This window comes from Musca domestica, unplaced genomic scaffold (genome assembly GCF_030504385.1).
Source record: "Musca domestica strain aabys unplaced genomic scaffold, Musca_domestica.polishedcontigs.V.1.1 31, whole genome shotgun sequence".
Lineage (NCBI taxonomy): Eukaryota > Metazoa > Arthropoda > Insecta > Diptera > Muscidae > Musca > Musca domestica.
Window position 1 is genome coordinate 7,123,109 of NW_026712309.1, and position 27,566 is coordinate 7,150,674.

At 34.3% G+C, this 27,566-nt stretch overlaps 1 protein-coding gene across 3 annotated transcripts in view; it reads left to right on the forward strand.

The window, feature by feature from the left end:
* Nucleotides 1-27,566, forward strand: part of LOC101889674 (nephrin) — a 275,261-nt gene that overhangs the window by 97,528 nt on the left and 150,167 nt on the right. For all 3 annotated transcript variants that reach the window (XM_011298259.3, XM_020034642.2, XM_011298258.3), the window contains exons 3-4: nucleotides 4,420-4,572; nucleotides 21,582-21,755. In XM_011298259.3, coding sequence (XP_011296561.1) covers nucleotides 4,420-4,572; nucleotides 21,582-21,755 — 327 coding nt within the window. The remainder of the gene's footprint in view (nucleotides 1-4,419; nucleotides 4,573-21,581; nucleotides 21,756-27,566) is intronic.

The following is a 27,566-nucleotide window of genomic DNA, read 5'->3' on the forward strand; positions in this document are numbered from 1 at the left end:
AATTTTAATCTTAAAACAGTACTAGCCAACCGTTACCAAAGCGAAAGCTTGATTGTGTATGTTTCACAGACGTGAACATCGAGAGAGTAACTCTCTCTCTCTCGGTGCTCATTTCTTGCAAATGGAAAATCATAAAATCAATCGATTTTTAAAAACTAGTTTAAATTTTTTAATCAGTTTTTCTCTTGTTTCGATGCTAGCTATCTGATGCAGCTTACACTTTTTAAATAAAGACCAATTGCTGACAGTTTTTTTTTAAAGATTGTAGATCGGTTCCTTCAAATAGGTTCCTAAAACTTGAGAACTCTTTTGGTATAGAAATAGGTAAAACGCAAGTTAGGGGGCCAAAATTTGTGTCGCAACTCATGATATGAACATTCCACGATTGTAAATACAAAAAAATTCTAAGGAGTGATAATTAACCAAAGGATATTAGTTAAAAAATTGAACGGTATTCGGTGTTTTCCTGCAAGTCAGATGAATATATAAGTATCTTCTTAGCTGAAGATTTGTTTTTACCAGAAAACCATGATTACAATGTGTAGTTGGCCCTGAAAGCATTCAGGTTTCAGTATGAAGGAGTATAAAACTTTTATTAATCTCACGTTATTTGTTATGTTCTAATACGGCGTGAAATTGAGCCCAACGCTGTTTAAAGCACAGAATAGCGTAGCATTGTATTCGATTTATTGAAGAGCACTATCGCCGAGAATGGCAAAGACTGGCTACAGAGTCTCTGGTCTCAAAATAGCAATGCCACTGCAACAGAAGGACTAAACAGGAATTCTATTTTCGTTTGCTCTTAGAAAAATAGAACACATCCTTTTTTACTTTTTATAATTAAATACAAGGTCAGATAAAAAAAAAACTGCAACAAAGTCAAACGCCATAATTTAAATTGAAAGCAAAAATTTCGAAAATAGCATCAAATTTTAGAATAAGTTTAGATTTGTTCGAATACGGGCAGAGAGCGACCATCGGCTGTTATTGCGGCCCATACCATGGCCAGCGTTTGAGTTCAAATGGCCAACCGAAGCTGCACATTTTCAGCTGACCTCTTTGGCAAGTAAACACGATCATTTTGTTTTTTTACAAACTGCTGGACAATGAATGTTTTCTCATCGGAGAAAACCAAATTCGCCAGTTCACCACTTTCGGCCAAGCGAAGCAACTCTTTACCTCTATTGAGTCTATTTTTTTCTGTTGTGGTGTAAGTTCTTGCACTTTTGGGATTTCAATGTCTCGTTCAATATTTGCCGAATGGAATATTGCGATATGTTCAGCTCACGAGCCATTTTTCGGTCACTGCGACTGCGGGTTTCGATCAAGTCGCTTCTTTATTTTCGAACCATTTCTGATGTTGCTGTTTTCTCCCGTCCACTTTCTTGACGATGGGCTACGCTACCACAAAAGATTTATTCACATTTAAATACTGGAGTGCTCCAACGATAGCCACTTGTGGTTTTCCAGCCAAATAAAGAAAACACACTATCACGAATAACTTTTTTCTGGAAAATTCTCACCAAAATGCTTTTGTGCGCTTGTAAACAATATAATGAGCTGTCACTGGAATAATTTTAACATCTGTCGGACGAGTGGTTTGGAAATGACAGCAGTCTGAATTTGGTTGCAGTTTTTTCATCTCACCCTGTACGTTGAAGAACATTGCCGCCAGTGTGGTTGCTTTTGTTGGTTTTACCCACAAATGCACCTTCCCCTTGCTTCTAAACGCACGTAACAAAAATCATACGTCCAAATAACTTTTTCTGTTCATTTTTATTTTTCAATTGGAAAATTCGCGATCGCACCCACAGGTAAAAGGAGAGTAGTGTGTAAACACCGCTTAAAGCTAGTACTCTATGAGCATTCCCGCTCGCAAGTAAAAACGAGAAAATCAAAGATCGTAAAACAATAACAGTAACTCGCTTTTACAGTGTCTTTCTAGGTTTATTCTTTTTTTTTGATGATATGTGCAACGAAGTACTCAATAACTTAATAGTAGTTCAAGCCAATGAAACAGTACATATTTGTAAAATATTATTGTTATTATATTATAGTACATTATTTGTAAAATATTTATGATGATATCCCTTATCTTTCTGCCAAAAAAAAATGTATCATTTTATGTGGCTTTTCTATAACTCTTTAGGATATCTGTAATTCGTTGCGTAGCAGATTAAACAAAAAAATTATTCTAACAAGGTCATGCTTAAATGTTTTTTATGCAATTTTCGACTTTTAACAGTTCATGTTTCAATGGGTTTCCAGCACTTTGCTAAAGAAAATGTATCAAACAATTAGTACATTTCCTTTCATATTCACTATTGCATTGAAAGTACAACAAAATTGAAAAAAAAAAAAACTAAGAAAATAATTTTATTTAAAATTATCGTTCCAATAGACATTCGCTCAAATTATTCCAGAGATACGCTATTATTAAAAGTTTTAGTTACAAATATCGACAGCATTTAAAGTCAATTCCAAGTTATTCAAGAATTTAAATTGTGTTTTCTTTTTCTCATGACAAGCAAATGCTTTCAGAACCCTTAAGCATGACACCTACACTATATCCTTCTGACATAATGCATTTGTATGATTTTTTCTTTAATTTAGTAGAATGTTTCCCTAAGCCGTTTGAAATAACTTTGACTCATCATCTGCGATGGTTTTAAGTAATCATGCATAATGTCATCTGAAGATGTTTCAAATTTCTTAGTTGCATGTTTTGTATCCTCCTGCTTTTTTTTTTGTTTTCTTTCTTCACTATTTTACATAAAACAATTGATGCATATATGAATATTTGTGTTTGCGACATTTAAGCCAAAGAGGGAAAGAAAAGGAATCACCTCAATAAAAATCGCTTTGCGCCACAATGTCTGTGAATGCAATTGTTTCAACTCTTTTTGAGAATGTAACGCCGCAACCATCGAATCAGAGTTGGGAAATTGCGGGAAAATCAAACCCACAAAAAAGAAATGTGTATGGAATAATTTGACAAACATCCACATTCAAGTATAAATAAACATTTTAGTACGTTTAGCACAAAAAAAAACACACACACAAATAGGAATACATTAAAATCTCTCTCGCTCACACACACACACACATCTGATATGCATATTCATATTCTAATAGCATGCGACCAGGAGCCTCGCATTCATCTCGTTTTACTATTTACCTTTGCCAAAGTCCTTTATTGAAGCCTGAAATTGCACACAGACACCTACATACGTTCAAAGGTAGTGGTGAATTGCAAATGTTGGCAAGGGGCTTCTAAATAGGACAAATAGAGGCAACATTTCTACTTCAAGTTACGTCAAATCGAGATGCCTTTTTCCAATGTGTGTTTTTTATGAAGCCCTAGTAATATATTTCACCGAGATTTTCCGACATTATGTGTGGATGACGAATACATTATTTAGCACACTCAGAGCGAAGCTTCATTTTAATTTGTTGGAAGACTATTACTGCTCTACCGGTCGATTCATGATGTCTGTAAGTCATTGGGTGTACCCAACAATCGTTTTATGGCAGAGAAGAAGCAACAACATTGCATTGGCAACAAGCTGTTGTCGCATCCAATGGAGGTGATAATAGCATTGGTTACCTGCATCTGTGCAACATTTCTGGAGGATCCGCATTTGAATCTGGAGTGTTATTGCTTTGTGGATTTACTTCCCTTTCGACTTGTAGGACGTTTTCGTACTTTGTACGATTGAGGCTGTATCCGTTTCCAGGAAAATGTGCGCACACTTCCCCTGCCAATGAGACATGTGGCCGTAGTTATGTAAAAAATGCAAAACTGATTTTTTTTCTCTTCCAGCACCTTTCTAGCCTACTTGGAAAAGTTTTTAAGTCAACTATTAAAACACACTCACACACACACACACTTCTTCGCTCCACATGCATGGAGAGACAACGTATTATACACGAGAAGGTAGTTGTATATTTTTAATTGCAATGGTGTTAGCAATTTGCCTGCAGCCAGGATGCCATGTTTCCTCTTCCTCTTGGATGTTTGTTTGGCTTCGTTTGTCTGTTTCTTCTGGTGCTTTGTACGTTCGTTCATTCGTTTGTTTTGTTGCGGGTTCTCCAGTGTTTTTTGTGTGCTTTTCTTTAGTCTATTATTAGAAACTCTGTGTGATATTCATTGATTGAAGAAAATTGTTTAATTGTTTGCTTTTCCTTGAGAGGATGATGGCTATACATTAGGATGTATGTGCACATACTTACCGACATGGTTAAGTATATTTACACACACATACATATCGACATTTATTACCATTCCTTGTCCTTGCGTGTGTGTGTGAACATTGCTTCCTAATTAATTGTATGCCATAGTTCTGTGGGGAGTTTTTGTATGACGTGATTCATTTTTCTCACTTTTGTTGATGTTGTTTCTTTGTCTTCTCATTGCAGCCCCACCATCGTCAATTGAAATACAGGGATACGAGAATAATGCCAAAGTGGAGGTACGAGAGAATCAGGACCTGACATTGAAATGTGTGGTTTCAAATGCCAAACCAGCAGCACAAATCGTTTGGTACCGCGGCAATGTAGAGTACAAACCAGGTAAGCTGACGTGCGAATATCGATGAGCATGATTAAAAATTTAATAATTAATTTGTGGTGTTTGCTTTGCCATATCTAATGCACCAATAGGGTACTGTGTGCAATGTACACAGTCGCAGCGCAATTACAAGTTGGATTAACTTTTTTAAAATTAATATCTTAGGAATTTTAAATTGTCTCAATATGTTTCAGTCAATGATTATTTTGTCCTTTTTTTAGATTTTTTATTTCTTATAGAAAATAGTGTTCTAAAGCGATCATAAAAACTTAGTATATAATTTAGTAATGCGATTGAAAAATCGTAAATTAATTCAACTCAAGAGGTAACTCATAAATATTACTTAGAATGTGGAGAATGGAGCTGGGAGATTAGAATACTTTGTGTAACCTCCACTATGAATCGGGGACTTTTTATAAACATTGATATTATATTATGTTATTTCTCTAACAGAAAAATGAGTTGTGAACGTGAATTTCTTTTATTTCTAGGCTAGAGGGAATTTTGTTGTTATGCTATTTTTTTTGTTATAGTTTAGAGTTACGAATTAATACAGTAGTTAGGTTGTCAAAAGGAAATACTCTTCATAAACATTATCTCAAAATGTCTTGTACAAAATATTATTGATATCGGCAGCAAATGATTGCTTATATTTAGCTTAAAAGTCAAAACAGTTGCAACAATTTTAACGTTGTAGACTTGCGTCTAGGTACTTTATATATACGAAACCATTTTATTTAGAAATGCAAAAAAAAAAAGAAAAATTGGAGGGAATTATATATGGCATATATAACTAAATCGGACCGATTTTTGAATGAAAAAAGTAGAAAATATTCTTTAAAAAATTTTAAATTGTAATTTTTGTTTTTTATTTTCGAAGAAGACTCCTACGTAAAAAATTAGTTAGAGTTGGAATCCATCAAAAAATGGCATGTCATGTGTCACCGAATAAACTATGCATATGGGCGGAAAATTCTAAGTCATAGGCTTCTATTCGTTTTCCATTCGATGATTTCCACAGACGGACGGTCATCTTTAAATCGACATATGTAAACTTCTACACAGGCAAACATAGTTAACTAAATGCATATTTCGAGGTGTAACCTTCTATGTTGAATATAAAGTTTGTGTCTTGGCTTGTTTAATTCTGAATTTATCGTAACAAACCTATTACAAATCTGAGATCTCCAATGAGTATGGCAACCCTGTAGAAAAACAAAACACTTTCCCTGTATAAAGGCACCGTTTTCTGATACAGGGTTGTCCATATTCGATGGACCCATCTGGCAACGCCATAACTTTTGACAGAGATGTCACATCGCTTAATGACATACCGCGTTTGAAGCGTCAGTCCAAGCAGATTTTTACCATGAACCAATACACGCCACGCGAGCGCTCTGAAATAGTTGAAATTTACATTCAACAGAAGAAGTCAATTGTGAAAACTCAACGTGCTTTTAAAACATTAAAAAATGTGAGAAGTGCACCTTCTAAGAACACCATTAAGCGTTTATACGAAAAATTTTCGACTGTTAAGTCTTTTCTAATTCGAAGAAGCCATATAAAAGTCGACCAAGGCGATCGGCCGAGAATATCGCTGCCGTATGAGCCAGTGTTGAGAGGTCCCCAAGAACATCCCAAAAACGCCGTTAGCAGTTGGGCATGGCTCGGTCCACTTTACAACGGATTATTCGCATTGATTTGCATTTGATCTCGTACAAAATTCAATTGACGCAAACAATGTTGCCTGCGGACAAGCCTCGTCGATTGGAATGGGCCCAAAGAGTCATGTGTCCGTCGAATATGGGCAACCCTGAATATGTTTTAAGCTTCTCTTTTATTTGAGGAAAAATTCTCATCATATTATGATACAGACTTTTTTCATCTTTAGAAATGTTCCCAACAAATAGGAGTAGTTATAAATTAATTCGGAACGGAAGTCAAAATTTCATGTTTTTCATTAATTTATGTTCTGTATTCCCTTGAAGCGTCTTGAGAAAGAAAAGGGCTGAATCACTAACACCTCTGAGTTTCATCTAAACAACTGGTCTTTATTTAACAGGGGACCGGCGAATTTTATACGATTCTAAATACCTGAGTTGTTGCAACAGTTTGAATGGAATCGACGGGCCTTTCCTTTGGACACAGCCTGTGACAATTCGCCGGTGGGTATTGTTCTGACACATTTAAAAAATATTTCCACCAAGTGTAACTAAGGAATGAAGTCTAGACCACAGTAGCATTGTTAAGAACGGAACGACTGGCTACTGTCATATATTTATCTTTGCAGCAAAAGGTGGCAGAATGTGCTTTCAGGAATTTATTCCTGGATGTCACTTTTTAGTTGATTAGGTGACTTAAGGCGGAATATGGGGAAAGTTGTCATAGACTGTCCTATAATGTCAGGGATGACTTTGTAGAAGATAATGTAAGAATGCGTTCCCGGATGAAATTAATGATGGTTTCTAAGTAGTCGGATATCTTAACACTTTCGTCGTCAATGTTCACCACCGATGTATACAACCCATGATAACATTGAAATGAGCTCCTTGGTATATGTCCTGGCCTGAAGCTTTTCTACATCTTAGTACGATACTGTCTTTGATGCAGTCACTCTAAAGTTCGATATTAGGATGTTTTCATTTCAATCCATATTGTCAGCTCTCTGCACTTCAAACCTCTGTTTGCAATATTTACAAAAACATCGAAAATAACATATCAAAACGCTTGTCTTCTCATTCATAATCACAGATTGTTTATCTGAGACCTGAGGAGTTTGCTACCTCAATTCCCAAGATTATTTTAGATTGTCAATCATGTTTTTTACGAAAGTAATCTCCATTCTCATGGGATGTCTCATAATGGCCTTACATCGACTTCCTCATCGTCGTACAGTCATTATCCTTGACTCATCTCAATTTTATACATCTCTCGTTTTCCATTTATTTACCAATGTTGTGTGGTATCTCTATTAGACTAAAGTTTAATTTAATTTCATAAGGAAGACCGAAAGTTAATGACTTGGCGAAATGGCTTTGGCAATTATTCGCCTAATCAGCATTTCTAATCCTGAGATTTGTCTGCATGTGTCCCCAGTGCCAGACCTTTGAGCTCCACATCGTTGTATACATTTATTAATCAAGAAAGTAATTCGTGTCTATTGTATTCATAAGATTTAATCACATCACTGTCACAGTGGCCACTGGCCCCAGTCAATCAGTCAGTCAGCATGGCCAAGCAGAAAGCCAAACGTCTGAAGGCCACAAATAGGCAAAGAAAAAAGATTTGTTAACCATGGAATTACACCTGTGTATCTTGGAAGCAACAATGAACATAGGAAGGGAGAGAGCGGGTGAGCGGGAGAAAGAGGGAGAGGGAGAGAGAGAGAGAGCTGGAAAAAGTATACAAATTATCATCATAATTGAAAACCATTAAATAAAATGTTCTCACACAGAAAAAGTTTACCTTTATCCAGTGCAACTCGACTTGCTAAGTGAACAACTTTTTTCGTATTTTTGTTTTTTCTTGCCCGTTTATGTATTACAAGCTTTCAGCTCCGTATATCCTGTGCGCTGTTAACTTTTTTTGGTTTTGTAATTTCTATTTTGTTTTTATTGTCTGTGTGTTTTTGTGGCCGTTGATAGCAAAGTCATCATAACTCATGTTAGTAATTGTTTTGGAAGTTGGCAAAGGCCAACCGGGCAAGCTCCACAAACAGATATGGATGCGGACACGGACGCATACAAATGTTAACAATAGCCTCAGGAGAGCGAACAACTGAGCCAGCCAATCGCTTATAAAAATCCCAGTGGCTGCTGCTTTTGCTGCGGCAGTAGCGGTTTGGTAGGGCCATACAGGGCAAAGGAACATCAGAACAGCGGTTAAAACGAATGGTAGACAGAATTTTTAAAAGCAAAGATAAACATTAATTTATTTTATATCCCAAACGAAAGCATCGACTAAACGACCGGAACAGACACACAGCACTCATTCACACAAACACACGCACACACACACTATTACATGCGAAAATATGAGACAAGGCATCTGATGGATCTTCTATTAATAACGAAAGTGTCCCCTCAACAAAGTTCATCCGAAAATCGTTTTCAGTTTTGTTTTAGCAATAGACAACAGCAACAACAACAACACCAAAATTGTAATTGAGAAGCAAAATGAAACTAGAGCCTATGAAAATCAAAACACTTTAGATACAAGTCATGTATTCGAAGGACACGATTAATATAGTTAGATGCTCGTCTTGTATATGGTATGGCATGGCATGGCATATACGACAATATATAGACTATACGAGTAAGTACGAGTTCATACCCTTACAAAGAGTTCAAAATGTTTAATGGAACGGAGAGACCGATAAACATTCTCTTGATGGCTTTAATGGTTAAATGCGGTAGGACCCCGATTTTCTAGTCTGTGTCCCATTTACGAAAGAGCCTTGTTAATGTATGGCGACACATTTAGTAATAATTGAAATTATAATCCCAAATGAAATTCAAATTGAAAATTGAATGGGGAGGAATCAGTAGGAAGAAGATGGTTTATAAAGTCTTTACACATACATGCATGTATTTGCGTATTTGCCAATCTTATTGTAGACCCCCCGCCCCGACTACGTATTGGCAAGAGAGTCCTTTTTGATATCAAAATATACTCAAAATATTATGAATAGAAAGATTATGCTTATCAGAGATTAATATAAATTAACGGACAGTATTTTTTCACAAAACTGTCCTTAACTTGGCATCCATTAGTTCATGATTTTTTACTGATTATGTGGCTTGGAAATCAGTCTTAATTTGGAAATATAGTACAGCTTGTACTATGAAAAGAATCCATTTGAATAACGGGAAAGTGGAAAATCTGACGAATGCATAGTTTTGGTACTATAAAAGGCAAAAACGTTACAATTGTCGAAAAAAACTTAAAAATTGTGGATCCATGAAAAAATTAAAACTAAATTTATATAAAAAATATTGGTGTATACTTGTGGTAACCAGCAAAAATACTCCTTACAAATTGGGTTAGGTACCGATTATTTTAACGAGGATATATCACAAGAACTTCTAATTAATACATAATTATTTTTTTATTAAGAGTATGTTAGGGGTTAACACTAATTTAATTTTCCTTGCGACATTCCCGCTTTAAAATAATGGTTCAATATAGTTTTTTAGTGTTAAAAAATTAACAATACAAAAGTTGTATTTAGTACGATAACGAAATTATAATAAGCTAAAAATAATGAGTTACTACCATGAAATGCAAAAAAAAAAAACTTATTTTTTCAAATGAAGTAATGAGTAACCGTTTGAGAACCTTCGACTACAAATCCAGCGTTCGCCAGATCGAATCTCCGAATCTCAAGGAATTACGAAGACGTTGTCGACGTACATACAAGCCCTTAGGCAACGATTAATCTTCGTAATCGTGGCTGATTGTATTATGTGTCCGGCTACCAATCACAAAATCTCAGTGCAAAATCTCAAAAGGAGTAGACCGATACATCCGATCTAAAGACTAGATCGTGTGTTGGTTAAAAGTATGTGCCAAGTTTGAAAAGAATCGGATGCTCGTTTCGCATTTTATGAGGGTCATAGTTATTCAAAATGTTGACCCGATGTGTGAGAGGTACCAGGTACGTTCGATTCACTTTTCATCCCAAATCTGGAATTAGTAGAAATATTGGAATATTAGAAATAGTGTTAATGGTACTCTTCTTTCACATTTGGTAAAGTTTTAACCCTTTGTGAAGAAGGTAGGACAGGGTCGATATTGTTCATTTTAACATCTGAACTAGAACTGATACAAATAACAAATACAAATTAATCTTTGAAAATGTTCACCTTTAGTGGGGGAGCAACCATAAAGAATGGACAGATAGTGACAATCTCAAAACTCAACTAAATATTGGTAAAAAAAAAAGTTTGGATCATTCACTGACATGTTTCCCAAATTAAATGGATTTTAAATATTAAAAATTTTGTGGTGCGTGATACTAGAATATGTGGTCTGCTATACCCTATATTCACACCAGATCTTGTGTTGATAGAAATATTGGGATGTTCGAAATTTGATGTTGGTCTCACCTGGAACTAAAACAAATATAGAGGTTTGCCAAGTTTGGACAAGATTTTATGATCCTTTCTTTTTCTACAAGGTAAATTGTTTTCTATGAAAATTGTAGCCTTTTGTTAGGGAGGTACCGGAAGGAGTTGATCATCTCCGAACTCGATCTAAGTTTGATAATAACATTACGATGTACCAAGCTTGGACCAAACCGGATACTCCCTTCGAATGTTATCGTGTGCAGACGTCTAAAGAGACTTAAGGTCTAAACCATTATTTCGATGGGACACGTTTTGGATCTATGAAATGATATATACCTTCAGTAGCCAAATGGCTGAGGGTATAATCATTCCAGCGTTCTAAAAATGGAATGACTGCTTTCTTGCTCTTATTTATTAACTCTTTGAGGCGGATTGGTTTTTACTTATCATCTATAAAGCGTTCATGTCGAAATAATAGGTGGGAATGCTGATTTGTAAGTAGTAACTGGTTCCAGAATGTACTTACTGGGTAATAAGTTTGGATGGATTTTGAAGAAATGTATCGAAAATTGTTGGTACTAAAAATAACAAATGGTGCGTTTTAAGCTTGATTGTTAATTTGATCGTTGATTTTAACTTTACAAAAATTCTTTAAATAGCTCACAGTGATATTAAATGTCTTTCATATCTTTTGACATCAATGACATACGGAAATATTTTTCTTTTCCAAGAATTCATTGGAATTCAGCTATTTTTTAACTTCTGGTCCGATAACTGCAATAAATGTCTATTCAAATGAAATAACTCGAGGAGCAAATTCAGTATATATGAGACTTTATTATATTATATCCGATAATCCGATTTTTCTCTTTTGGCCGATAACATTTCCCAAGATGTTCCTTTTGCGAAAGCCAATTTTTTGTTCTAAATAACGAATAACGAATATCTTCGTTATTGAAATATTGACCCGAAGTCATAGTTTAAATCCGCAATATTAATAAACTTGATCTATTTTTCAGTTTAGGTCCGTTTTAGGGTATGCTCTAGTTTGTTATAATTTGAATTAAAGAGCGCCAAGTATTTCTTACAATCAATATTTCTAATATTATTAAAATTAAGTTTCATCAGAAATTTTAAAAATGTATGCCCCCAATTTTTGCGTGATATCTCATTTCATTATTTCCTTTGCTAATGTTTTACTTGAAAATATGACACACTTGAAATCGGACCTATACGAAATTGTAGAAACAAAATCACTCGTTCACTCGTATCAGAAAATATTTTATGTGGTCGTAAACACAACCATACACAATCGCACATGTATTTGTATGTGTGCGAGAGAGTGAGAGTGTCGGAGTTGTGGTATAATGTGTAAGGACCACAGTTGATGACGATGCTTAAATGATAATTTTTTGGACATTTTTCAAAAGCAAAAGTGTACAGAAGAAAACAAGTGAATCCCATCAGCATCCAAAAATGATTAAAACTTATGTCTACCACGGCAGCGACTGCTGGATTCTATGACGCAGGACAAAAGCTGTAGTGGTGGCGGTACTTATGAAAAATGTTAATGTCAATGAAGGCCATCATAAGTTTGTTTATATCTTGTCTCATTCACAAAAGACACATACTTGAGATTGGGAGAGCATTAGGAGTTTGTGTAAACGCAAAAGGGGGAGGCGCAGGGCAGAAGAACAATGGGAGAGTGTTGAGCAAGACGAGAGAAAACAATGGGCGAGAGAGGGTGCCCATAAAAATTGTATTTAAAATGATAATCATGATTTTTATGGGAAGGAATTTCGCCACGATACCCCACACATCCTCCCTCTCTCCCTCCCTGCCTCTACCCCTCTCTCACTCTTGTAAATTCTTATTAAGGCATTTATTGTTTTCCACCATGCCACATGAAATGGCGAACTGTGTGCTCCGTCTGTGGCCATTCCAGTGGCTGTTGTGGACGTCATGTATTGTCATCATCGTCAGCATTAGTATCAGCATTATCCCAGTCATCATCATATGATTCTTTGGTGAAACTCCGCTTTTCATTTTCCTTCCGTTTTTAACCATTTGCGTGCGTGATGCGTACACACTAGGACGAGCTCTGCCCCATTCTCCTCTTTGTTTCGCTTCCCTTGAAAATGTAACAAATGCCATTTATGCGAATAACGGAACCATTTAGACACAGCTGCCATGATATGGAACAATGGCCGAAAGAACTCTTCACTCCAAATGGCAGAAAAGTGTAAAAACATGATAGGCGAATGACAATATGTACAGAAAAAAATCGTCCTTTCATTCGCCGCTCCTACTCCTACGCACAGGATATTTAAATGGAAATATTGTCACTGACGTGCAAAAAATGATATGATGAGTTGCGATTATGACGGGCTGGCTGTTCAGGTAATACAAGTCGGAATAATTTTCTTTTTTTTAAACTATGCCATGATATTGCGAACAGCTACCGTATAATAGCTTCTGGCCAGTTATTACCCGGCCATTTGTTGGCTAATATCCATTGTGCCATAACAACTGTCACTGTCAAAGTCATTATGTCAAATCAAAGTGGCAATGTGTACGTTTTCAACTGACTCTCAGTGTGGCCTCGCTGAAAATTATTTTATGAGCTGAGTACATGTGCTCAATGTATTACACATTTTTTTTCTAATAATCACAATGTCGCGGCTCTTCGCTTTCCAAAATGACAATAGAAAAGTTTTGAGAATTCGGAATTCATGTTCAATAGATTGCCTCCTCCTTGTGCAAATTTAACTCATTTATCTTTACACAAGCGTGATTTCTTAACTTTCGAGAAAGTAAAACTTTTGTTAAAGTATTTTGTGCAACCTTGATGACAGTCAGTGAACTTTGAAGGTGGTCGGAGGGTAGACATTAAATATTAATTTTGTTGCAACGCGCTTGAATATGAAAGTTGAAATGTAAGGGGAGGGGTGGAGAATGTTTTCATTAAAATAAGTAAGTTTTCAGATAATTTATAGTGCGATTTTAGAATATTAAAAATCACTTATTTGTAACGTATCAATTGCACTACTGGAGCTGTTCTAAACAAAATATTTAAAACTCAAATGAATTAGGACGATCGGAGCCATTTATGGGGCTAGCAAACAGTCGTTGGGGGGTTCGTGTCCTATTCACTGAGAATCGCTATAATGATACGACACAATAAAATTTATTGTAGACTCCTAATTTTCTTAAATATGCGCTAATAAACTAAAGCCCCCTAGACAAACAAATGTATCCTTTCGACGAAGACTAAATCAGGTTTTCAGGATGTTATTCGAAACCTGTGCCTCAAAACCCTCCCTACCTATGGTTCTAGTGGCGTAATATTCTATAGAACCCCAAAATTAATAGCTTGTCAATGCTTTACTTATTCATCTGACCATCGCCTCGAAGGGAAACACCCATGACAAAATCTACTCACTGATCATTTTTATATCGATTTTTATTCATGAAAATTCATAGTAATTTCAATTATAAAACTTTCTTAAATATAGGTATAATTATCTCAATTTTGGTCGATTAGAACCGAATTCTAAGATTTAAATGGCAATTACTATTTTTTTGATATATATAAATGGAGTAATATAGGTATATCGCGAAACGTAATTAAGAGACTTATATTAGAATTATATACTGTAATTTATTGAGCTCCAAAAAAGTTAATATATACCATAAGAATTGGATAGGATTAGAGAAATATCAAAGTTTAATATTTTTTAAGTTCCTATTTTTAAATAATTCGATTAAAACAAATCGTGTACATCAATTATTATTTCCAATTGTAAAGGCTAAATTCTTTTGGAACAAAGTACTATTTTTGGAACACTTGGTTTATTTTATAAAGAATGCATTCTTTTAGAAGATTGCATTTGTAAAATTTATATTTTTCTTTTTCCTAAATCATTAATAAACGAGAACATAACAATGACAGTTATTGAATTCCATAAACAACAAGATTAACAATTTTGGGTTTTAGAATAGCTCATAGTTCGTTATCACAATTCTTAACTTTTTCACTCTTACAAGGCAAAATCAATAATCAAAAAATGTCACTCACCATTTATCAGGTTTGTCCATCGATGCATGAAGAGGGCCCTTTTCTGCTTGATGCGTGATGAAATAATTGTAAATATTATCATGGTTTTGCCTTGGTTGAAAAAATAGTAAAAAATGCCTTTTTAACTCGTTTTCTAAGCTAATGCCATTTTTTAGCGTTATAATGAATTTAGGTTTTTTTTAAGTTATTGTTTCAAAAATCATGAGAATGATTGCTTTGAATGATGAAATGACAATGATGTAAAGAAGGTGATACAATTGTGATTTTTGACTGGCGACATTCGATTGATATGCTGATATCTAATCCATTCTTGTTGCTATGCCAAAATGTGTTGCGTGGGCGATGTTAGTAGGGCAAACTGATCTTCTTGATATTTTATTGCCTTGCTTGACCGCTGCTTGTGTTTGGGGATCGACTGGCTGACCGTAACGTTGTTGTTGTTTTATGACTGCCAGAATTTTTTTCTTTTGGGATCCAAGCCTTGGTGTTGTTTTTGTTTTAGGTATTGCGATCGAAATGTGTTGAATTGTGGATTGAGCGATTGACCAATGTTATTGTAATGTTATGATTACGTCGTAGCAGGTCAATTTGCAATGTGTACAGAGTGATCGCTTCGTCGACAAAGGGTGTGGTATTGGCATTACTGATGTTGGATAAAAGAATTACTTGCAGAAATCTGCAAATCGGTAATCCGTTTCGTGGCAAGCCAATTGCATCATCATAATGATGGGATTATCGAATATGATTATGTACCGATTGCGTCGCTTACTATCACCAGATAAACCACAAATTTAATACAGGATTTCGAGATCTTGGAACTAGGCAAGAACAGCGTTCCCGCTTGTTCCAATCCCTTAGAGATTCCTATTTAAGAAGAACCACTTATAACAATTCCAATAAGTCTTTTTTTTTACAAATAACTTACGCAAATCTCCAAAAATATTGTGTGGGTTTATCAAAAAATGGAATAATGATGATTAATTATGCAGCAATTTTATGTATTTCATGGAGATTATATAGATTATTGTAACTTTAGTTTTTCACTTTTGATTAGAGAATTATAGTAAATTTTAGTGTTAACTCTTTGAAGGTTTTATTGAAAAGGAAGTTTTATTCTCTTACATGCAGAATGAAATGTCTGTGTTAAGTTGGCTGAGAAGAGTTAATGATCATTATCATAAAGTGCAACAATGTATATGCTTTTGGGTAATCATTTGAGTCAGCTGCTTTACAATGTTGGAGATGGTAATGCCAATCAATAATTACGTTACTATTAATAACTATTCAAATTATTTTACATATTTCAATGTAGTATTTTGAAAAAGTAAGAACGCACAATAAAAATTAAAATTTTTATAAGCTAAGGTGGTAGAACCGCTAAAATAGTTTTTAATTTTTTTTTTTTTTGGAGTGCGAAACATGTAGGTTTCTTGTTTTAACGACCATTACATATTCAATCGACCCGCTTTTGAATGCATTTTTCTTTCTATGAAAACCGATTTTTAGGATTGACAGGACGGGTAACACATTAAGTTACCCTCCAATTAATATTTTATAAATATAGATCCAGTTCCCGAAGAGTATATTTTAATCTTCTGTTATGTTTAATTTTCTGTTGTTATTTTGGGAATTTCTAACATTTTTCTACTGATTTTATCAACATTTTAATTTTTCCAGTCAAAAATGCTGTTATTTTTATACCCGCAGCCATATGGCTACAGAGGGTATATGCCATTTGATAAGTCGCTAGGTCTCTTTACACTAAATTCATTTCAGGACATTTGAAGTCGATCTAGGGATGCCCGTCCGTCTGTCTGTCTGTCCAGCTGGTGAGCACAACAACTCCTGAAAGGAGTATCTGACTGTCAAACTTAGATTGAGTTCGGATATTGGCAATGTCAGTCCACTCACCCTCAAAAGGACAATATTTTTTGTTCAAATTATGCAAATCCGAATATTTTTATCAGTCGGCTTCGAAAATAGAAAACATCGGCGAACTCCATTAAGTACATCCCCCACAAAGGATCAACATTTTATTTCAAATTTCGCACATCTCAATATTTAAACCAACACGAAATTGGTGTGGAGACGGGATAGAACAGAGCACTCCTTATGGTACCTCACCCACAACGTATCAAAATTTCATTAAAACGATCCGATTCTTTTCAAATTCGGAACATTCCAATTCTTTCATTAACACAAGATTTAGTGCCAATATAGAATATATCGGCCCACTCTTTGTTGTACCTACCACACAAAGGGTTCAATTCAATAAAAATTTCAATTTTAAATAACAAAAAGTTAAATTTGATTCTTTTTATTCGCTACACTTTCCAATTTTTGTACTAAATCAAGAATTGCTGTGAAGAATGGATGCATCTGCCCACTCCCTGTGGGACCTCACCCACGAAGGTTAACATTTTAAATAACAAATCGCTCATAGAATACGAAATAAAGATCCGATTCTCTTCAAATTTCACATATCCTACACAAAGGGTCACAATTTTCAATATTTATGTCTCTCATAACCTGTGAAACAAATCAGCGACTCCTTTTAAAGAGGTATATCTACATATTTCTTCAATTTATAGGCCCACTCCTCTTGTTAACTCCCCCACAAAAGGGAATATCCCTATATTTTTCATTGTTAGATAAAGTGAAATTCTTCGGTCCATCATCCAAATATTATAACATATTTGAAGTGATGGAAGTAGTCGATATTGGACTATATCGTACACGTTGTAATATTTATATCAGACTTATTATGTTTACCTTCGTCTTCGCAGATCTTACCATATTAGATATTATCCATATTCTACTTTCAAATCATGGATTTGACGCTGATGACAACGCTACAACTCTGCGCATCTTAGCTTTACTGAGAGCTGAGGTGACAAAGTGTCTTAGGTTCCTAACACCGCAGTCTTGTAGCTTCTTCTTGATATAACTGTATTCGGTTGGTTAATATCGGAGGTGTGAGAGCCCCACTTTTTCTACAGTTTCTAAAAGAGTTTTTCATTCCTTAACAACCATGGATTTAACAGAAAATAGCTTGAGTGCCTGGCTGGCCTTGGTTGTCTACATAGACCGTTACGCCCCTCCCTGCATTCAAAAGCATTCATCTGATCTGTACTGTAGTTGGCTTTCATCATTTCTTACCGGAATGACAGTATCAACCGACTTGAAGTCTAGAAGGGAGATATGTAATCGGTATCCCCGGCAGATTGTGAGTCCACTACAGAGTACAAGAATGACCGGAGTACAAGCTTTTCGTTTTACTTACTCGCAGAGAACTCCCCGATATCGAGGGGTTGGATATTTAACAACACTCTCAGTACCGACTGAAGAGCGATTTTTTCGCTCAGGGATAAGAACATATATGACATTCATATGCTGGATAAGACACGCCAGAGGTTATGAAACCCGTGCATAATATGCGGTTTTAGGCCCCAGCTTTCCCCCATGGAGTTATTTCTACAATATAATGCAATTGGACCCCTCTGTGAAATTTAATTTGTTGGAAATCCCTTAGAAACAATTTTAATGACTAAACTTTCTAACTTCTTGAATATACCACCAACACAGAAGATTCGGCAGAGGTGAAAAGTTCCCCAAGTGTGAACTGACTGCTTTCCTTATTGAACTTTCTCCTATGCTGAAGTTAATAAATCTACTCTTTGGCATTCTATCGACCCTATTCACAAGACTAATGGGAATACCTAATTGGTATAGATCATTTATTTAATTTTCATTGTTGTGAAAGACTTTTTATATATCAAAGAAAGTAGTTAAAGTGTAGCTTAGGTCACCCATATTCTTTTCTATACACACGACATCATGTGGAGCCGTTTCGGTATATGCCCTATAGGCAAGGTATGGTCAAAATTTTAGGTCCCACAGTCTCTGTTTAGTTTTAAGTAGAAAGGAGGATATACTATTTAGTCGTTAGTCCTTCGATGATAAGTGGTTAGATAAGATGGAGCTAGATTGACACAATTCTAGATTAATTTAGCATCGGCTAGTACCAAATTATCTAGATTTACTTAGAGATATTCAACCGATGGAAAATGTTTTATTATCTTATCCAGAAAAAATGTCATTTTTGTTTTCTTAGTGACATGACATGTTTTTTTGGTAATTGTATTTAAACCTCTCACAGTAATAAGAGCCGTTTAAGCAGATTCATCCCGATAGTAAATTGGTATTCTTCTCGAGAATATCATGAAGTCACTTCAACTCTAAGTATGTTGAATTAACATCCACTATAGCGTTCTTATTCCAGTACAGATCTTATCAATCTGACTATTGGTCTAGGATAGAAAATGTCTCAGCCTCTTTCCAGAAATTAAGCTTGCATTAAATTTTAAGAAAAAGTTAAAAGATCTGACTCATTCAGATGAAATATAAACCATCTCATATACAAGTAAGGGTGTAAATAGGTCAACCTGTACATTTTCCTTAAACGGAGAAGAACTATTGATGACATCAGCATGAACCATTGCTTCGCTTTTCGGGTGTATTCGCGTAGGACCGTTCTTATTTCTAAAGACATGCCAAAAGTTGCACTCAGTAACTCGGTTCATTACTTGTATTCTTCCAATTTGTATGTAATAGTAGGGCAGAATATTGCTAGCTTTTTATGTCGAATCCTATGTTAAGGCTTAAATGTTAGCTTTTGTTCAATTTTTTCATAGGCAATTTTTCTTTTGAAATATGTATTCTTCCTTCGACATATTTTTCCACCACATATATATTTTTATTTCTAATTTCTCCAATGAACTCCTAAACATTCCCAAAATCGCTAGATTTTCTAAATGTGGAAAAAAGTTTCGTCGATATATGTAATGCCTTTTCTTCGAACTGTAACCATATCTTGCTTGACAGTTTTTCTGTTACTGAACAGACTGCAGTTTACATACAAGTACAATAACTCAAATTAAATATCTGTGGAATCGAATTACAATTATGATTCATAATTAATTATTGGATTATTAACATCTATCCATGATTTAAATTGTTTTATTGTTTGATATTTTATATTTATTTGATATGCAACCGATAACATGCATTTCATCAGAGTATGATATGAATATACTTTTTAATTCAGGCAATTAAATGTTAATTATATTAAGAGTTGTAGATTTATTTTTAAACCTTATGGATACTCACATAGAACACATACTAGGATATGCATGCATGTGTGTGTTGTGCGTATGAATTGGTATTGATTCCGGATGATTTTCAATAAACCTAGTAACTCAAATTAATGAACATATTAAAACAAATTATCCAGTTTCTCGGCGTATTAGTTAATTTTTTGACAATTAAATTATAAGTTGCTAAAAGACAACAGGTTAAAAATAGCTGTCCAAGATTAAAAAAATAAATTATTAAAAAATTAAATAATAATAATAGTAATAATAATAATAATAATAATAATAATAATAATAATAATAATAATAATAATAATAATAATAATAATAATAATAATAATAATAATAATAATAATAATAATAATAATAATAATAATAATAATAATAATAATAATAATAATAATAATAATAATAATAATAATAATAATAATAATAATAATAATTATTATTAATAATAATAATAATAATAATATTATTATTATTATTATTATTATTATTATTATTATTATTATTATTATTATTATTATTATTATTATTATTATTATTATTATTATTATTATTATTATTATTATTATTATTATTATTATTATTATTATTATTATTATTATATTATTATTATTATTATTATTATTATTATTATTATTATTATTATTATTATTATTATTATTATTATTATTATTATTATTATTATTATTATTATTATTATTATTATTATTATATTATTATTATTATTATTATTATTATTATTATTATTATTATTATTATTATTATTATTATTATTATTATTATTATTATTATTATTATTATTATTATTATTATTATTATTATTATTATTATTATTATTATTATTATTATTATTATTATTATTATTATTATTATTATTATTATTATTATTATTATTATTATTATTATTATTATTATTATTATATTATTATTATTATTATTATTATTATTATTATTATTATTATTATTATTATTATTATTATTATTATTATTATTATTATTATTATTATTATTATTATTATTATTATTATTATTATTATTATTATTATTAGTGAACTGGACAAGACATTATTAACGTATTTTATAGAAAGAGTGAACAGAAAATGATTAATTTATTGCGAAATGGAGACATGCTTATACAGGTCGGGATGTATTTCAAGAAATTCTCCTCAAATAGCTGCACTTCTATACAATTTCGCTATAAAATTCATTACTGACCTATGATCCTAATTTATAAATGTTTCTAAATCATTTTTCACTGTCCTAGAACAACAGATCTCAGCATGTTCAAAATATTTATTTCGTGAGAGACACAAATACGAATTTTATTTATTTATTTTTAATGAAAATAACGTAGATACAAATTGAGATGTCAATTGGGTGGAAAATATACAAATTGAACGTTCATACATGCGTATGAGTTACACATTTAGCTTTACAGTTGTTGCTCATACGCCAACTCTCCAATATCACATCATTCCAATATTTAAAGAATTAAATATTATGTTTTTAAGGTATATTATTATTTTTTTACAAAATTTACAAATTTTAATCTCTTCTCGCGGTACTTGTTAACTTGCACATCATTACTTGTAATTGTAGGTGCGGGTCTGGGGCGAGTTGCTTATGACTGCTTATAAATCATTTGATATTGTTTTTATATTTATACCCTTCTTGTATTCATGTTTTCTCTCATTTTTATTTTGCAGAAAATCGCAACGATAAAGTCGAGGAAACTTCACCGAAACGATTTACCACCACTTCCAGCCTGAAATTGAAACCTACCGCTGATGATGATTACACGGAGTATACATGCCAGGCAAAGCATAAGGCCTTGGCACCAGATATGCCAATGCGAGCCACCGTACAACTGTCCGTTCTGTGTAAGTGAATTTATAATTTAGACATAAGTGAAGCTGTTAACTAACCTATGAGGGTGTGTCGTGAAAAGGGATATAACTTAAAGCAAAAGCGAACAAACTAAGCTACATTGATATCTTCTAGTTTATATTTAAAAAGCGTATTATAATCCATCAGTTGATCGTCCAATCGAATTGTGAACAATAAGCATTCAAAGGGGTATCGCTCATAAATACTGATTAATTTATTCCATCAGATTACAATATTTAACAACCGATTTATGTAAAATTCGAATTGGAACAATTCCAAATAACAATTACTTTACTATTCTCTAAAACAGACGTTTGGTAGAGTGCAGGACCGTAGTCAGTTTACTAACTTCTCGGTTGATCCTATTCCACGAACTCTTCATTATCAACCCACCACAACCTCAAACTGTTCCATGAATGTGTGGTAGTGGCAGGAACTTTTATTCCAAAAAAAGAAAAAAAAATTTTGAGGATTTTATATTTTGGAAATTTGCATATTCGGAATGTGGCGGAATTACCAAAATGTTGTCGAACACCCTTGCACACATTTACATATATACATACACACACACAAGGCCATTAACAAGCGTAAGTGTGATTAAAATTACAATGTGTCTATATGTGAGGGTGTCGTATCTGGTGTTTTAGTGATGGTGATTCTGGATTTGAAATTTTGCCTCATTAAAAATAATTTTGCATAATTTACACTCGCTTCAACTTTCACCGTTCAACTAATGGTTGGGTGGCTAGCCGGGTAAAGGACGATTTGGTCATAATTACGAAGCGTAACTCACACTTTCTGCTTTCTGCTTTCAGTTTCAGAATTTACTTATCTGTGCACACTGGTCGTGGCATGGCGGTGGCGACGTTGATGTAGTTTTTGTGAAAAATTTATGTGATGGCAATAAATACTTTTAATATTTGCCAAAAGCTCATATTTTTAACGTCATTCGTTTCATTTGCGGACGACAGATGGACGGACAAACCAACAAACAGACAGACAGACGGACAGCTATGTGTGACGAGTCCTCGCTACAATTTATGATAATCCCCCTTAATTGGTCCTCGTTTATATTAAAATATAAAAAAAAAGATTGTAAATATGGGCAAAAAGAGAAAGCTAAATAATGCGACAAAGAACACTGGCACACAGGGCAGACTGTAGACGAGGGAAGTGCGTGACAACCGCACAACAGCAGCAACAACAACAATCAATGTTCAGCGAATCAATGCAAATGCATACATCGACATACATACAAACATTACAACAATGCAACGCATACAAAGTGGTTCGCAGGTTCACCAACCGGAAGGAGTATGAAATCAACTTCCGCGCTCGCTGGCAATGTAATCATCAGCCACATGCAACCGGATCCAGCAAAGGATGAGAAGATATGGAAATTAATAAACATTTGCTTAATTTACGCTTGTAAATAATCATTGCCAGCACAACGAAATGCGCGAAAAAGTCCAAATAGAAAATAATAAAAAAAAAACATAAAAATTATAATAATACAAATTAATGCGAATACTTGATCATCATTAAAATGGACGGAGATGATTACGTTTTGCAATTCAATATCGAGCAACATTATAATTGACAGCTTACAGAGCGTTGTTGTTATATGCGCAAGCATGTGTTGGTGTGTGCATGAGTACACAGTAGTTTCTTATAATATCTGGAGACCAAGTTAAATTAACAGAGATTGCGATAACTTACATTTGGTGAAACTTAACTCAATGTAGTAAGGTTACATAATGCCAAAGAGCCTGAACTCGGGAAAATGAATCACTATCACTATACTGTCGTTCCTATCTGAATAGTAAAAGTCATGGAAGCAGTTACATATAAAACTTAAACTAAAGCAACGCATTTATAACTATCTTAAATTTTTCTGACCGGGGTAACAAACAAATGGAAAATGTTAAAATTAAAAATATGCATTTTATTGATAAATTTTTGAAAACCATCGCCTATATCTGGTTCAATAATAAGTCGTTCCTCATCTTACATTTTTTTCTTAAAATATGAAAGTACGAATCAAAAAAACCGCCATATAGTTGGCACCGTTAGGTACTAGAAGTAGTAGGCCGATTTCGTTTTGTTATTCGAATTTTTGACCTGGTGTGGAGAGGTACCAGAAGGGGGGCTCAATCAAACCGTTCTTTGAACCAAATCTTTTTTTTTTTTTTTTGGTAGAAATATTGTGATGTGTGAAATTTGAAGGCAATCGCATTATAAACTGACATAGGATTGATACAAATAGTATGATTCGCAAAGTTTGTCAAATTGAATTATTTTTTATAAAATAAATTATTTTCTGTGAAAAATGTTGATATTTTGTAGGTAGTGAGGTACCAGAAGGGAAGGACCGACATTGACCATCATCGAACTCGATCTAAGTTTGATAATAATATTACGATGTTTTGACCAAATCGAATACTCCCTTGGAGTCAAACGGACGGACATCCATAGATCGACTATAAATGTCGTGTTATATTCTTATATTTAGCTGAAAAAAGTGGCATTTAAATGTGAATAAATCTTTTGTGTCTCGTACCATCGCTCCTTACCGTGATACTGGTAGCATAGTCCGACGTCAAGAAAGTGGACGGAAGAAAACAGCAACATCAGCAGAAATGATTCGAAAAGTAAAGAAGCGACTTGATCGAAACCCATGTCGCAGTGTCCGAAAAATGGCTCGTGAGCTGAACATATCGCAATATTCCATTAGGCAAATATTGAAAAATGAACTCGGGTCAAGCCATTGATATTCCAAAAAGTGCAAGAACTTACACCACAAAAGAAAGAAAATAGACTCGAAAGAGTTAAAGAGTTGCTTGGCTTGGCCGAAAGTGGTGAACTGCCGAATTTGGTTTTCTCCGATGAGAAAACATTCGTTGTCCAGCAGTTTGTAAGCAAAAAAAATGTTCGTGTTTACTGAAAATGTGCACCTTCAGTTGGCCATCAGAACTCAAGCGCCGGCCATGGTGATGATGTGTTCCGCCATAACAGCCGGCGGTCGCTCTTTGGCCGCAGACCTTGGATATTCCAACAGGACTCAGCACCATCGCACTCAACATCCGCCACCCAAGAATGGTTACAAAAAGTGGTTCCTCGCATCATTTCCCGCGCAAAATGGCCTCCAAAATCTCCGGATACCAATATATATTATGAAAAGCAAGGTTGGCACCAAAAAATACCAAAGTGTCTATCACCTCAAGCAAGCGCTTCGCCGGGAATGGGACAAAATACCGCAGAGCAACATTCGGGCAGCGTGTGACGGTTCCATTGGCCGTTTGAAGTCCATAATTCGTGCCAAATGTGACCAATTCGAACAAATCTAAACTTATTCTACAATTTTATGCTATTTTTGATATTTTTAGCTTTTTTAATAAAATGTAAAAATTGTGGCGTTTGACTTTGTAGCAGTGTTTTTATCTCACCCCGTATATATTTAAGTTATCATAGAAAATACAAATTACTGCACTTGTATTTTCAAAAGACTTTCGGCCTTAAACCTGGAAACAACTCTCGATTTAAAAGGAAAACCTCATTTGCAAACTTTCATACGCTTCCTTTATCGTGGCTAATGAATTTTTTCATCGACTCGTACTTGTTGGACTCACAGACTGCGGCTCTGACTTCATAACCCTGTCGTAAACAGCCCTCATAGGATATAATCAATATTTTCATTTCTTAGCTGAATAAATGATAAAAGTAAAAAAAAAACCAAATATATATGTCCGAAGGGAAAGAAATCGTTCGTTTGCATCTTGGAGGCGAGAAGAATTACACTAGCTGGGATATTAAAGACAATTCACATAGATCCCTCTCCTTATCTGTAATACTCAAAGTTAATTCCACCCCTTTTGTTTTTTGTGATATGAAACCAATTACATTAAATGTCTGTTAATGCAAGCGTCACAAAATGTATGCGCCATATTTTATGCCAAAAATACATCATAATGCGTACAGGCCCCTAAGTGAAATTGAACGGAATCAGCGCATAGATGACAGCGTAAGCGATTTGCAATTAATTACAAAAATTTGTTCCTATAATGCAACAAAATGGGCATTGTAAAATAAAACAAGATCCTATCCAACACATCACCCCTTCGTCGAAGCCTGTCACACCGAATAGTTCGACCAAGGTATCAAAGTATACAAACGATGGATAGTAAAAGCATTTTTGTATAAAACCAATGTGTACGTGAGTGTGTGTGTGTGTGTGTGTGGACTACCGCCAAGTCTTGTTGAAAATTTCAACAAATTTATTTTTAGTTGGTGGCAACAACAATGCGTGCTGGTTTACCGTACATGTCAAACCAAAATATGATGGAAATTGCTTATCAATATTTTATAACAATAAAACGGCACAAGTCCTCAGGACATAATGTGAAACTCTTTTATTCGGCTGAGTTTTACAATCGCACACACACACACACACATACTGATCGCGGACAATTCTGGGTCGTACCAACAGTTTGTGGCCTTTGCTACCGTACCTACCGTACACCGGTAGCAAGCAGCCAGGAAAAAGAGGGCAGCCACTAAACTGTGGATGTTGCACATGACGTGTATCTGCTGTGGAGAAGGCATCTCATGAATATGCAACAAAATTCAATTTAAAGCGGCGGCAAATAATGTGGCAGCATGCGACAGATAAATTCAATTATAATAAATTTCCAAGGCCCTCGGCCAAACCAACCAACCAACCACCCACCTATCCAACCAACCAACCCCACCACACGCCATCCAACTAAAGATTCACATACATGGCTGTCCCTTGCTGCCGGTTCCTGGTCCCCACTTTGAACACCTGGCCGAAGGCTATTGTATGCAAACACATTCATTGTCAGCTTGTAAAGTGCTGCAATAATTTTTTAGCGATAGACTGCAGCGGTAGCTCCACCAAATGGGGTGGCGGGATGAAATCATACGTCGGCCACAAACAACAACAGCAACAACTAGCAACAAATTATGAAATTTTTACAGTTTTTTTATTGGTAGATTCTCGTTTGGTCGGAAGTTCTCTAATTGTGGCAGTTTTGCGGTATACCTACACATATATTCACATACCCATAAACTATGGTCGCTGAACTGGGAGGGTGACAGACTGGAGGGGGGCGTGGTGTTAAACACCATGCAAGTCTATCGCTTTTGCGATGGCACATATGACCGAGCGTATGTGTGAGTGTGTGTGTGTTTACAGGTATCATATGGCCAAAAATGAGAACATAATTATGGAAAAATTTGTGTTTGTGCAGCATATTTTTTAGTCTAATTGAATTGAAAAACTTTTTAATAAAATATGCAACCATTTTCATGAAAGCAATGGTGTAGGAAACTGATACTTAAAAGAATTTCATTTAGATTTAAAATTTAAATATGATTTCGTTTTTATAATAAATTTAGTTTTCCCAAGAGGAAAACTATGTGCCGACAATTGAGGCAAAAACAAAAAAAAATAAATAAAGGATTTAAAATATTTCCTTATGGTCTAATAATAAGTAAAACAGAATATTTATGTTTCTATTTCTCTTTCGAGGCGGACAAAAATTACCTAAAATTTGTAGAACATTCCACATTCGACTCTACCATCTCTATCTACCAGCTTTTCAAAAAAGTGTTATTTGTATCGATGGGCTTTTATTCCACACAAACCGCGTTGTTCCCAATACATGCATATCTTCTGTGCGGTTTAAGGAAATTGGGTTCTATACTCGAGATTTGCGGATCAAATCCGTATCTGTGCCGGAAATCATTTTATATATATCAAATCGGACGAACCATATATTGAA